Source organism: Psittacula echo (assembly GCF_963264785.1).
Source record: "Psittacula echo genome assembly, chromosome: 2".
NCBI lineage: Eukaryota > Metazoa > Chordata > Aves > Psittaciformes > Psittacidae > Psittacula > Psittacula echo.
In genome coordinates this window covers 73,403,621-73,416,963 of record NC_137737.1, presented here as the reverse complement: position 1 = coordinate 73,416,963, position 13,343 = coordinate 73,403,621, and the positions used below count along the sequence as shown (strand labels likewise).

At 39.8% G+C, this 13,343-nt stretch overlaps 1 protein-coding gene across 1 annotated transcript in view; it reads left to right on the top strand.

Annotated features, from left to right (window-relative positions):
• Positions 1-375: 375 nt before the first annotated feature.
• MYLK4 (myosin light chain kinase family member 4) overlaps positions 376-13,343 on the top strand; it is a gene marked incomplete at its 3' end in the record, with an annotated part of 173,188 nt that continues 160,220 nt past the window's right edge. Inside the window, exons 1-3 of the mRNA XM_080609674.1 lie at positions 376-1,662; positions 12,294-12,360; positions 12,846-13,302. Of these exons, the coding sequence (XP_080465800.1) occupies positions 1,003-1,662; positions 12,294-12,360; positions 12,846-13,302 (1,184 nt within the window). The 5' untranslated portion in view covers positions 376-1,002. The remainder of the gene's footprint in view (positions 1,663-12,293; positions 12,361-12,845; positions 13,303-13,343) is intronic.

Here is a 13,343-nt window from a genome sequence, read left to right as displayed (position 1 = left end):
TTAAAGTCTTTTGCAAAAGCAAAGCCTAAACTGACTGTCTGAGTGATGAATACTAATCACTGTTTTTGAGATGTTTACTGCAGGCAAACAAAGCAAAGAACTGAGTCTGTCTATCAAACTTTGTATTTGTGAATTTGTATGACCAGACACATACAGATAATAGTAAAACATAGAGCTTCTTCATTTGTGGCAAATTAGTACAGTCTCAATAAATACAGAGATAAATTAAGATATATGCTATGAAGAGAATTGCTTGTATATGAAGAGCTGGCTGTGTGGTCATTGAAATACAGGGTAGAGAAAGGGGCTCTGAGTTTTTCAAATATCTTCATTCCAGTTTCTTCTTCTTTTACTTTCTTTACTGTATTTGTTTTTTAACAACTCTATTGACTTCTTTCCTAACATAAGAGGCTTTTCTAACAAAAAAAGATTTTAATCTGAAAAGCTCACCTTAAGACATAATAATTTCGAGCAGTTGCATTTAAGGTCCTTGTAAGGACCCTTATTCTCTTCAGAGCAGGGATCACATTACATACTCATAATACTTTTGAAAACCAACAACACCACTGCCAAAGCATCTACCCTTAGAGACTTCTCATGTATCGTGTAGCCTTTTTGCTATCAAATTCCATTGGAGTGCAAATAGTTCAGTCCCTGCTAGGGCTGATGGCACTGAACTGCGTGCATTTAGGATATGCATCTCTATATTCACTTTATTTGGAAACTGACATATATATATTTAAAATTATATATAGATACATATATGTAAAAAAAAAAAAAAAAAAAAAAGAAGGATCAAAGGCATTTTTCTTCCTAAATAATTTGGGTGTCTTTTTCCTCTGTTTTAGTCAAATATTTGAGAGTAGTTTATAAATTGGTTTAGCTGGAGTTGCCAAACTTGGCTGTATATCTGAGCAGTCTGAATGGGAAGCCTTTGCAACTGATATTGTCCTCAAGCAGCTGATCGTCAGAGCATTTCCTTTCCCTACCCAATCCAGCAAAATGAGCACATCCAGCAGGCAGAGCTCTTCTACGTCTATGGTCAACAACTTGGCCAAAATATTTGATCCAAATGCTTTGCAAAACCAAGGGCCTGATAATGGAATGGAACCCCCCCAGATTCTTCATGTTGAAAGCGGTGATGTCAGCACATCTGGAAGTTTTAACATCATGGATATGAAGTTTGCCTCCCTTGAACAGAAAATAGATAAGCTGTTGATTCTGCAAGACAATGTTCTTAAGAAGCTTAACAGCGTTTCCCAAGAAATCTGTTGCATTGAAAAAGACATTGAGATTGTAAAGGCGGAAACAACTGAACCTGGATCAAGGGTGGAAAGAAATGAAAGTCTGAGAAGTAATGACATGAAGAGGCTTTGCCTTAAAATGAAAAAATCTCTTTCTGATATGAACAGGAATGCAGAGCAGCAGGTTAAAAGACTAGACGGACTGGAGCAAAGTGTTTCTGGATTACAGAAGCTTGTAGGGCCTCTGGTGGAGAAGGTTAAAACATTAGTAATTCGTAATTCAAGTGTAAAACACCATGTTCCAAAACGTAAACTTTGCAAGGCAGGTGATTATACAAAAGGAGCTGGACATGTTTTTAGGATGCACATTTTCTCAGAGACAACAGCTGATGCCCTGCTCAAGAAGAAAAGTGAAAAGGTGAGCCCAGGTTTGTGTTTCGTCCTGTTAGGAATTATTGCAAGCTACAGGTATGTTCTGCTATATGCTTAGTTTTTTTGTTTCACTAGCACATAAGAGGAAGCAACCAATAACCTCTAAAAATGAAAAGTACTGGAAAAAACTGAGGAAGCTTCACTGGAAAAGATATAGAAAATCTGCTGAGTGATAAATACTTTCATTTTTTTCTAATTAATTCTTTAGAGTTGTCAAACGTAACTATGGGTCACTGACATGGGTAACAAAGATTGACACACACCTCAGGAGGCTGGGGTTCTTACCATACATTTTACTATAATCCTCTCTGGATTTATAATTATCTGAGAGAATCAAGTTGCAGCATGTTATTTGCAGTGAGGTCTAGAGCGTTGTAAAGCTACTAAAAATCTTTCTTGGGTCAGAGCATGTACATATGAATGTTGTTTATCTCAAAGAACATCTTAAGTGTGCTGTTCTGATCTGGTATTTCTGTGGCCATCAGCAGGGGGGGGAGGACTTCTAAACTAGGATCTGAGGTAGGGTTACCGTAACTGGAGCTGCAGCTTGTGTAAACTTCCTCAGGGGAAAAAATGCCTGTGTCACCATAACAGAAATTTCATCGTGTTCTTTACAGGTCAGATTAAAAGTCCACAAAAATCCCTTGAAAGGCTCCATTGATTGCAATAGGCTCTTATAAGATAGTTCGACTATTCTTTGTTTTGTAAAGAAGCCGGATAGCATTTGAAATTTAAGGGATTTCTTCTGACAAAGTATTTTAATATTTAATTAACCTACAGTGAGCCAAAAAGGTTATCTTTCATATTTTCTTGCACTTTGCTTTACCTCCATTTCCCCCTTCCCCCCAAAAAGTAGTCACAAACAGGCTTTACTCTTTGATTAATTTAAAGAATAATTGTTGAGTTTGTTTTTCTAAAGTTTTTGATTAGGAAAACATCATGTGAAGGTATTATTGGAAATGGCATTTCTTGAACAAAGAAGCACCCAATATTACTTAGACTGCTCAGGTCATCAAGCCAGGTGCTTTTCTTCTTGGTTACTCTGAGTCAGCCCACTTCTCAGGTAGACCAGAATAATTTGAACCATTGTAGGCGCTACAAAAACAGAAGTCAGTGCTGAGTAGAAGCAGAGGAGCATCTTGTAAAGCTCTGTCAGCTGAACTGGCCGATCTACCACTATGTAAACATATAAAATGTGCAGCCTTATTTCCAGAGCATCATTAACTGAAGGGGAAAGCTGCTTCTCTGCCAAAGAAGACTAACAACAAAAGTGGTTTCTACAGGCCCTTCTTGAACATCAGATTGGACTGGTTTCAATAAAGAGAAGTTTTCTTGGTTTGTACCATTACTTTGATGAGAAAAATTACGTACTGTAAGCATCTGAGTTTAGGGCTTCTTTTACTTTTCAAAACGTCAATAAAAACATCTTCCACAAAACCCCCATCATAATGAGACCCACAGGTCATCTCTGTAGTGCTGTGATCACTGCAGTTTGTGGTAGAGCTCCATCAGTCTCAGTGGAATTTCATGTTCATCTAAACTATTTATAAATATAAACTGAAGCAGTCCTGGAATGCTAATGAACCGGCAGCTCCTGGTGGCCTGAGTAGGTGTAAGGCTCTGCTTGCTAGAAATTCAGTGTAAGAGAAAGGATGGGACTGTGCAGGATTTGTCAGTGAGTTTGTGTGAGCCAGTGGGTGTAGTGGAAGAGGCAGGTCAGAGGAGGAGGCCATGCTCCTGGCAGGCCAGAGAGGAGCCAGGATGGCAGAGATGCAGTGCCAAGTGGAGAGTTCAGAGCTACAAAGGGACTGGAAGTGGAACATGATGGAAACAGAGGCAGCCTACTTACAAGGACCCAACAAGGAGAGGGACGAGCAGAGTCTCTGGTTTTTCCAACAGCAGCTCTGTTTGTAATCCCTTCACTGATTCATTTTTGTTTAGACAGACTCTTGGTGATGTTGAGTGGACTTCGTAGAAGCTTGTCTAGCATGTGGGCTTAGCAAAGGCGGCACAAGCATGTCTGGAATCACGCTGGTGATATTATTAAGTTGTTAATATTTTGTTTGTTTTATGAGATAGCATACATATGTTAGCTTGTCATTACCTTCCTCTCTGTGTGTTTGATTTATTAGGAAAGGACCATCATAAAATTACCAAGCTATCTTGTGAACAACAGCTGGCTTTAGTAAACGCTTAGTCATCTTGGATTTAAATAAAAACAGACTTGAAGTCGGCCCTGCAATAAGAATAATGCAGCATGGTATGATATTCTTCAGCAGAGACTGCTGAGCTTGGCTGCCAGCTTAGTAGGAGCCCATATTTACTGGTGTTCAGGGCAAAGAAAGTCTCCTTTGTGTGAAGGAGTAGTAACAGCATTTCTGAGCACATTAGTGAAAAAACTGGTCCATCAGACACCGTGAAGTTGGTTGTGTGTGCCTCTGCCTGCCACATATTCAAACTGGATTTACAAACAAAATGTTAAATTGTGAGAAAAGCAGAAAGAAAAGCAAAGGAATAGAGAAATAAGGATGTCACCCTTGCAGAGTTTTACACCTGAAATGTTCCACTGATACCTGGTGGCATAGCAATGAACAAATCTATCTGATTATGCAGAAATCATTCCTTGCTTCTGTTAACACAATCCTTATCACCGTTTCCAGTCCCCACCTGATGGCAACTTTGACCCTGGAGAAATGCAGGCTGCCTGGCAATAAGACCAGTGTCTCTTTTATCCTAGGTGAACTCCGCATGACAACCCTGAGCAACCCTTCAATGACTTTAAACATGCACAGTCCTATTCTGTTTCCTTGCAGCCCTGAACAAGGTGATCCATTCACTACAGTTAATTTGGAAGGACAGTACTCACTTCAGTGCATTGCTGGAGATGGTTAGATGTTTTGGATGATGTGTCTATTTGTCATCTACCCTGCCCCAGCTACAAGCAAATTGCATCTCTCAGTCCTAGTGACTAAGATGTCTGACAAAAACGTGGCTGTCCCAGCCCAGTTCTGCAAAATAATCCAATAATTCTTAATTACTAGTGGATAGCGCAATAGATGGCTATGGATACATCTGAATAAGGAAGCGGATTGTGCTTACATACTGTTTAATGATCTGCCTTCCCATCCTTTCCTCTCTAGAGAGGTGCTGCTTTTTGCTTTATTAATTGCAGGATTCTTTTTAAATTTTTCCTATCTATCTGACTTGTTTTACAGAGCTGAATTAAGTAGAGAGCAGTGGAAAAGGCAGAATAGCAGGGAGGGAAGAAGAGGAATGGGAGAGAGATAAAGAAGGGGTGATAAGCAGCTGGGGTGTGTAACGTCTCTACTGGCTTCAGCAGCAGTGGGACAGTTTTCCAATCATACGCTCCACATGGACTTTTTGTGCTCTTGTAACATACAGGGATCACTCTCCTCTGAAGCAAAATTTCTGCTTTCCTGCCTTTTACTGCCATCCTGAAATACCTCCACTGCCTTGTACAGGAGGTTAGTTAATTTCTGTCTTGGGTTAGAGTTATAATATTGTGTAGCCTGCAGACACTTCATGCTTTGTCAGTGCTGCCAAATGTCTCCACGCCGTTTTCCACTGAGTGCAGCGTGACCCTATCACCACATGGCTGAGAGAAGTAGCATGAATTATTTGTCATTTTAAGTTATTTTCTCACTACTACCACCCAGGGAAATCAGCAGTTCTACAGTACGGGTCTTTAAAAGTCTTGAGGTTTTCCTCAAATTCACCTTTTTAAGTAGTCTGTGATAATCCTGTTGCAAAATAACTCTGTAACTCCATTTTCAACCTTATTTCTTCCACTTACAAAGAAAGGGAGTAAAATAATAATACTTTACTTATTTCCTCCAAATTAAATAATTTAGAGATTCTACACTATTAACCTGCAAATACTCACCTGGAGGGTCAGAAAGTCCCTTTTTTGCCATCATAAATTTCTGTTGAACTTTCTGTAATTGCCTGCGTGTTGCTGTAACTTTGGTCTCTTGCCATTTCTACAGGCTTTGCCATAGAACTAAGTAACTGTTAGAGGTTTGAGGCTGTTTCCCACACTAAAACTACACCAGCAGCAGGAGCTGTGTTTTCTGCTTGAATCCTCTGTTCCTCCTGTGTAGGTATCACGCTTGAATTGCAGCTCACTATCTGCTTTAGCAGGAGTCTGCAATGCAACTGCTGTTTGCCACCTGTATTTTAAGATCCATTCAGCGTTGGCTCACAACTGTTCTTCCGATTCTTTCACTTTGCTTGCAAATACTAAAGGGTCGCATATGCGTTCTTCAGATTCTCTAGATTGGCTGTGTTCTGTGTATTTTTCATATTCCAGACAAATAGTCAATGATTTTCATTTTCTGTTTTTATCTGTCTGCAAGAGTTGCTGCTGTCCTCGGTGGTTTTTGAGGGTAGGGGCTTCCTGCAGAATCTCAGCAGATGGGTTCTCTGCTGCTTGGGCAAAGCATGCAGTCAGCATCTTCAGCTGCCGTTATTCCTGGAAATGATCTTCTTCCCCTCAGAACTGATGCCTTTACCTAAATATTTTCTTGGTAGAATTATTCCAGTTTTGAGTGAGCTATGGTATGTTAGAGTTATAATTCTCTCTCTGGCTTTCTCTGTCTATAAAACCAGTATGTTTTCTCCAGATGAGATTTTCATCACATTTTGCCCTGTTCTCAGTGTAAGGGAACTGACAGCCATAGGAGGTTTTTCATGCCCTTCCAATTCATAATGCTGTTTAATTTTGCTTTCACTTTCCCTCAGAATTTGGTGTCTTCTCTACAGTGTTCACAGGGGAGGATCCTGCCCTGGGCACTGTTGTTATGGTTTTGCTGTCTTTACAACTCTGAGAAACATGTGGAATCAAAGCAGGCACATCTGATTTCTAAATACCTGCACGCCACCTTGAATGGGTTATGGGTATGACATTAATGCCTGTGTGTTTAAGAATTCATTACAATTCCTTTACAAAACTAGGGAGACCTCATGATGAAGATGATAACTGGCAAATGCAGGAGAGCACAACAGGGCAGGTCATCAGGCAGCAGCCCTGAAAAAAGCAGATGGTTCCTTGAAGAGGTGAGACAGTGGCAGGAAGGATTTGCCCAGCCAAGAGGTCTTTGCCCACTGCAGGCATCTAAAATCCACCATTTGACATCAGATATCCTAGCCATCTAGTCAGTTTTCAGGTGAGAACTCCAGTCAGCGCCTATCAGAAGTCAGCTATGTCTGGCAGTATTAAGGGTGCCATGCTTGAATGTCTCCTCTGGTAGGAGAGTGTCATTACAACTAAATGAGGGGTGTCTGACATGCTTACTTTTGATGGCAAGAGTGGCTGCTCTGGATCACAATTAATTTAGTGCCATCCTCTGGCATCACTCTGGATTTTCTGCACATGTGCACCAGTGAGGAGGAACAGTGATGGGAGGCTGGGCAGCAGCCCCAGCAGAGCCTGGGAGGAGTCCCACCACATGGTTTATGCCTATGGTTAAAAAGATCTGCCATTGGTTTGGCTTTCAAGCTGGACTTTTTTCTTCCTTTCTCAAACTGTCATAATAGTGGAACCCACTTTAGAGGATGAGACATTTATTGGCAATAGGGAAAATGTGGAGAATTGCACACAGAAAATTTTAGAGTTATGGTACAGGTGCATATGAGGCACGTGCACCTGTGAAGCGCATGCGCAGGCATCACACATATGAGTACATTGGGCAGTATAGAGAAGGGGTAGATATGAGGCTGTCCAATATTGACAATAAGACAAGCAGCCGGAGTCTCCAGAGGTTGTGCTTGCCTGACATTGCCCCTGATTTGTTCAGGTGAGAAACCCAAAATTGATAGTAACAGGTTGATTTCATTTCCCCGACGCAGTGAAAGGACATGTATCAAAGCCAGGTAATGCTGAATGCTTTGGTCTTAGGAGGTAGATTGATAGCCTCAGATTTGTTGGTCATTATTACAGGCCTCTGTGTATTCCAGAAACATTAAAATTATACCAATTGATTTGAGTTAAAAAATATCTACCTGCAAAGCTCTTCTTATGCCTGCTGCTGATTCTGTTAAAAGGCACTGACTAGACCTCAAGGCAAAAGTAAAGATGTTAAAAAGCAACCTGTTAGCGCAATATGCTGTGTCTTCACCGTAGTAGATGGCATGCTCAAGGCCATGGGCTCCATCATAAGCCTGGTTGCATGAAAGCCTTTTCGACTCTTCAGTGTAAGATTCCCTGTTTTGAGAAGAATAGTCTGGCAGGAGCAACCATCCATTCAAAACATGACAGGCAATGCTTCTCCAGTGAAGCAGGTGAGAAGCTGGCAAAGTGAAATGGGGAATGAACAAGGCTTTTGGCTTCATTGATCTTCAGTTTCTTACCTAGGATGGTGTTATTCAGAGGGATTTTTCAGTCTTTAGTATGTGTCTTCATGCAGAGGTTGTTACCTCATTACCAATGTATTTTCAAGGCAGCAGGTCACATAAAAATTCTCTTGTATTTCCTATTGGGGGAATCACAATTCTCATCTCAGATGTTATTTGTGTGTGTGTGTGTGTGTGTGTGTGTTCAAAAGATACTTGTGACTCAAGTTTGCAGAAGTAACTTGATTAATGCAGAAGAATGATTTATTTAGTTCAAGAAGCTATATAAACATTATGGAAGAGTCAAAATCTTTGCCTGAAGATGCCAGCAGTTTGTGTAATGTAGGAAAAACCAGTGATACAGAAGCAGATGAACTGCCTGACAGTATGAAAACAGAATTCCCATGTGTACGTTCTGTACCATTTACAGGTTTGAATCAAAAATACATTCAATGAATATTTTACACAGCTAGTGGGAAAAAAGGGTGTATATTGAGGAGGAACACAAAAGGGAAGGCAGGGAGTGGATTCCAGCTTTGAGGGATAGCACAGGAGGCACCACCATGCATACTGTTGTCCCCAGGTCTCTGTTGTATGTGATGCATTTTCCTGTGTACCAATGTGGAGATAACTAGGAGCAATCACAGCACCATGCTCAGGTGGTAAGGCACATGGCTAATTTCTGTCTGTTAGTGAAATGAATTCATTGCAAAGCGCAAGTAACTTAATCATCTGGATAAATGGATGGTGATCAGGTCTTACACAAAACCAGGATATCCTGCCATAACAAAGCTCTTCAAAGTATCTTCAAAGAACATGAGAAAAAGACACCAAGTAAGAAATGGGATTTAGGCATATGCAAAGTTTTGTGTCTCGGTATTGTCTGGTTGAAGTTGAGAATAATGCCTTGACAACAAATAAAATGCGATGGGGTGATAAAGGACCTCTAACTACAAGGCTGGGACTGCTTTGTGAGGCCATTCATTACAAAAATTTTTGCAGTAGAAAAAGAAAATCAAAGAGTTTTATTAGGTGAATAAAAAAAATTTGAAAGTTAGCTAGGAAAACATTCCAAGGGTAGGACTGCTACAGTATAAAGAAGGAATTTAACTAAGTACAGGTCGTTAAAAAGGAGTCAGATGTCTATGAAAAACATTAATTTCATGCTGCATTTGAAATGTCTGTAAAAATATATTATATTTTTATATATAATTGCTTATTGCTTAATTTCTGCAGGTTTCTAAAGTCAATGTAAATAATTTCTGAAAGGTTTTATTTTCTTTTTTTTTTTTCAATTTGTCTATACTGAAGTTTCAATCTCTGGAGAATCTCTCATTATTCTGCTATCATCAAGTGGGCTTTTATTCTGTCTTTATTACTTAGGGTCTAGCAATGCTCCATCTGAAAGAATATGTTTAAGTCTGGAAAATGTATTTTCGAAGACACAATACCAGCTGGTACAGACACCTTTTTGCTTTGGTATATTTTGCAGGGTCACAATGCAACCGTTCATATTTAACCTTTTGTGGAATTAAAATGAAACTTGATTGAAAGCTTTTGGCTTCTACAAATAGAGAAAATGACAGCAGTGCCATTAACCTTATTGTGCATATTCAAGTCATTCAAGAAAAGGGAAAAATAAGGTGGAGGCATAATTTCCATTAAGAAATACTGATTTCCATAATTTTAGAAATTACAGACTAGAAAAAGTCACATCACCAAAATTCAGGGAGAATGATACATAAATAAAATCCTGATAGGGATTAAATCAAAAAGACCCTTAAGAAGGCACTGCTATCAGACTGAAGAAGAGGGGTGTTGTAATGAGTAGTCAGGTGGGATGGATGTCCTTAACAAACCACTACACCTGTCGGATGAGATTTTCAGAAGAGCCTTGTGGCCTTGGGTGCTTGTAACCTGTGGGCTGTAATTGCAGTTGGCCCAACTGCATAGGATCAGACGCCACAGGAGCACATGACCCTGAAAGACGACAGGAGGGCTTTGTGCCTCCTGTTGCCTGGCTGGGAGGGACATGTTGATTTCTGTCTGCTCCAGACAACCTGGTTCAATCCCACCCTTCATGGGGAAGAAATAATGAGCAAAACTTCACTTTTTTTATTGCTGGGTCGAGGTTTGACAGGCTGAAGTCACATGTTGCTACAAATAGCAAAACATGGAGAAAACTGGGATGCTCATATGTAGACTACATGTTTCTACAAATAGTCCAATGTCTAGTCCATATACTGTAGTTCTTATTCTAATGCACTGTTGACAGTATATTTTTTTGCAGATAGCTACATTTATTGATTCTGAAGGATACCAGTAAACGTTTTATTTGTAGTCTTTTTTTTTTTTTTTTCATTTAAATTAGTATGAGCTCTTGCTGCTGTTAAAAAGTAAGAGATCAGAAATGATGCTTTAATGAATGCTGTAGTAATTTACGTAACACTAGGGCAATTTCAGTTTTTCAGCATCATCCAGTGTTCCTTCCCTTAGATTTTCAAAAGCTGGCTTCTGTATTTCACACCTGCAAAATACAGCAATATTTAGTAGGAAGTGCTGTGTGCCTGCAATCAATTCTGAATGCAGAAGTGAAATCTGGCCCCGTTCATCAAAGAGTCTGGAGGCCATTTCTCTCTTTCTGGTTATTTGCTCAGCTGACTGTATTTGATCTGAGCTGATGTCCTCAGTGGTATGGTGAGGCTGACATACTTACAGGAATCTGAGTGCATGACTAATTGAGGTCACACTGCAGAATGTATAAGTCTGAGGCTTTTTCCTACTACTTTTAGTGCTTTTCGCTATTAAAAAAACCAGAATGAGCATTATTTGATTCTCTGTGATCTATCTGGAACCGTTACATTTATATTTAAGTTCCTTGTGAGCAGGGCTCCAATTTATATTTCAAGGGTACTTACGAAGTTGTATTTAGGCCTTCTTCATTTTGTGGCTTGCAACTTCCTGGGACCAACTGCATCCTAAATAGTTGTCAGTCGCAGTTCTGATGCTCATATTACAGTTTTCTTTTTCCCTTGCAGATCAAGGTTTTCTAAGAAGTCCTGCTGAAATCCTTTCATGCTGCTTCATCCAATTTTCCTCAACTCTTTTTTGCTTCTTTGCTTTCTTTCCCTTGAACTATTTGTAGCTGACACACATTGCTTTAATTTCATGCTTATTTTCCGTATAGCCTGATGAAATTGAAACAAAAAAGAAAAAAGTCATAAAAAATGCAGAAAGCTTTCCAGAACAAATGTTTAGTAATAGGACTGTTTCATGCTCAGAATACAATATGAATAAGCTGTGGGACTGCTTGCATGATTAAAACACTCAAAATTAAGTGCTTGGTCCTGTATATTTTGTTGAAATATGTATTACACTGCTTCAGCTGGTAGCTCGAAGACCAAAAGGAGTCTCTCTGGAAAATATTTGGAGGTATCTGCACTTTTCACACCATGTGGATCTGTTACTAATAATGATAGTGCCAGTTTCATAGTACTGTGAGAGGAAGAAGGCAGGTGGAAAAGGAGCACCGAGCATTAGCAAGACACCACGGTTTACTGTGGTCACCATCCTACTACAAGTTTAGGAGCAGCCAATTTAAAAACACACTGAGCAAACAGCATAGGAATATGAGTAAATAGCCATAAAGTTAACACTAATAGCAGTTTTTATGAGGAGCTGGCTTGGTATAAAGCACCTCTAGATGTCACTGTAGCATTGTAAAATGTAGGTAAGAGAGCCCTACAACACTGACATCCTGGTTTATATGCTCCAGTTACTGGTAACTGATTTGGTCAGCCTGTAAGAAATTATTGGATCATTAAAATTGCTGTAACCAGACGTTGATTAACACCAAAACTTTTTGAAATCTGTCAGTAAGACTGTTACTGGGCATTTTACTACAACACTAAATAGTCCTAGCTTTGGCTTAATTAACCTAATTTTCAACAGCAAAAGTAGTGCAGGGCAAAAGCTCATTTCTGGATGCTTTTTGCTTTAAGTCTCTGAGGCTCAATCCTGATCTTTTCTGTGTTTATGCCAACACTGATGTCAATTACAGTTGAGATAATTTCTCTTGCTTTACACTGGTACCAATCTGATCAGCTTGGTAGTGATTAAAATAAAGACCATAATTTATTAAAAGAACATGAATTATAACACAGAGTGCTTGGATTTGACAAAAAATAAATCAGTCTGCAATTTCATGAGGAACAGTGCAACGTGAACGCTGTATACTGGGACTAACATCAATTGCCTTCTCCACAGGTCATCAAAGAAAAGTCACATGTTAATGAAACGGGAACAAAAGAGAAGAAGCCACCAGATTCAACAGGTTAGAATATCTTTTGTTTCTGATCAGTTTCTAGTTCCTAAGGGTACAACTGCACAGAAATAGCCATTACTCTTCTGAACAGCTCCAGTGATGTTCTTTGGGTTATGTGTGTGCCCATCAGCATGAGTGAGAATTGTTCAAGCAGTATCAACCTACTTTTCACATGCCTATGCACAGTGGTAAACTGCTCAAAAAATGCTTTGCCTTAGGAGTTTATCAACTTTCACTTGGCTGACAATAAATTTGAGTGAGAAAAATGTTTTCCAATGCTGTGTATAAAAGGAAGACTTTGTGACCCATGATATCCCCGTTTTAAAGATGTAGTCTATTCTTGCTTAGGAGAACTTACACTGACCTTGAAAGTGGGAGAGAAAAGCAAGTGTGCCTGGTTCAAAATGCAACAGAAGTTACACGAAGTATGGAACCCTACTTTGTTACTATCGGAGAATTACTGACAGATTCCTTTGTAATCTGTTTGCTTACAGAAGGGGCCATCCAGAAGAGTCAGTCCTGCTCTCAGGAAGAAGTTTGTAAGCTCAACAAGGAAAATGCCAAGAGGGAAAGTTCTGTTCTGCTTCGAATGGATCCTTCCAAATGTCATAATGAAGGGCCAGAGGAGAAAGGAGAAAGTTTGGCTTTTGAAAGCTATTCCAAATGTAGGAGAAGCTCTGTTCAGAAATCCTTCACTACAGAAAAGCAGCAAGAAGAAGATGTTGATGCTTGTGAAAGGATAACTGAGCAGGAGGTAGAGTGTGAGTCCCCAGCAGATGGGGAGAGGACGGAGGAGCATCAGGTGTCTGGAGCTGAAAAACAAGAGAAGAAGGAAAAAGAAGGGGAGAAAAATGCTGATAAGAGTGAAAAAGATGCTGAGGAACCACCAGCTCCTTCCCAAAATGAATATAAGGCAGGACAAAGCGATGATGAAGAGGTACCAGAGGGAAGGTAAGGTCTGAAGCTCAGGCTGCACATTCTTAAGAGACCCA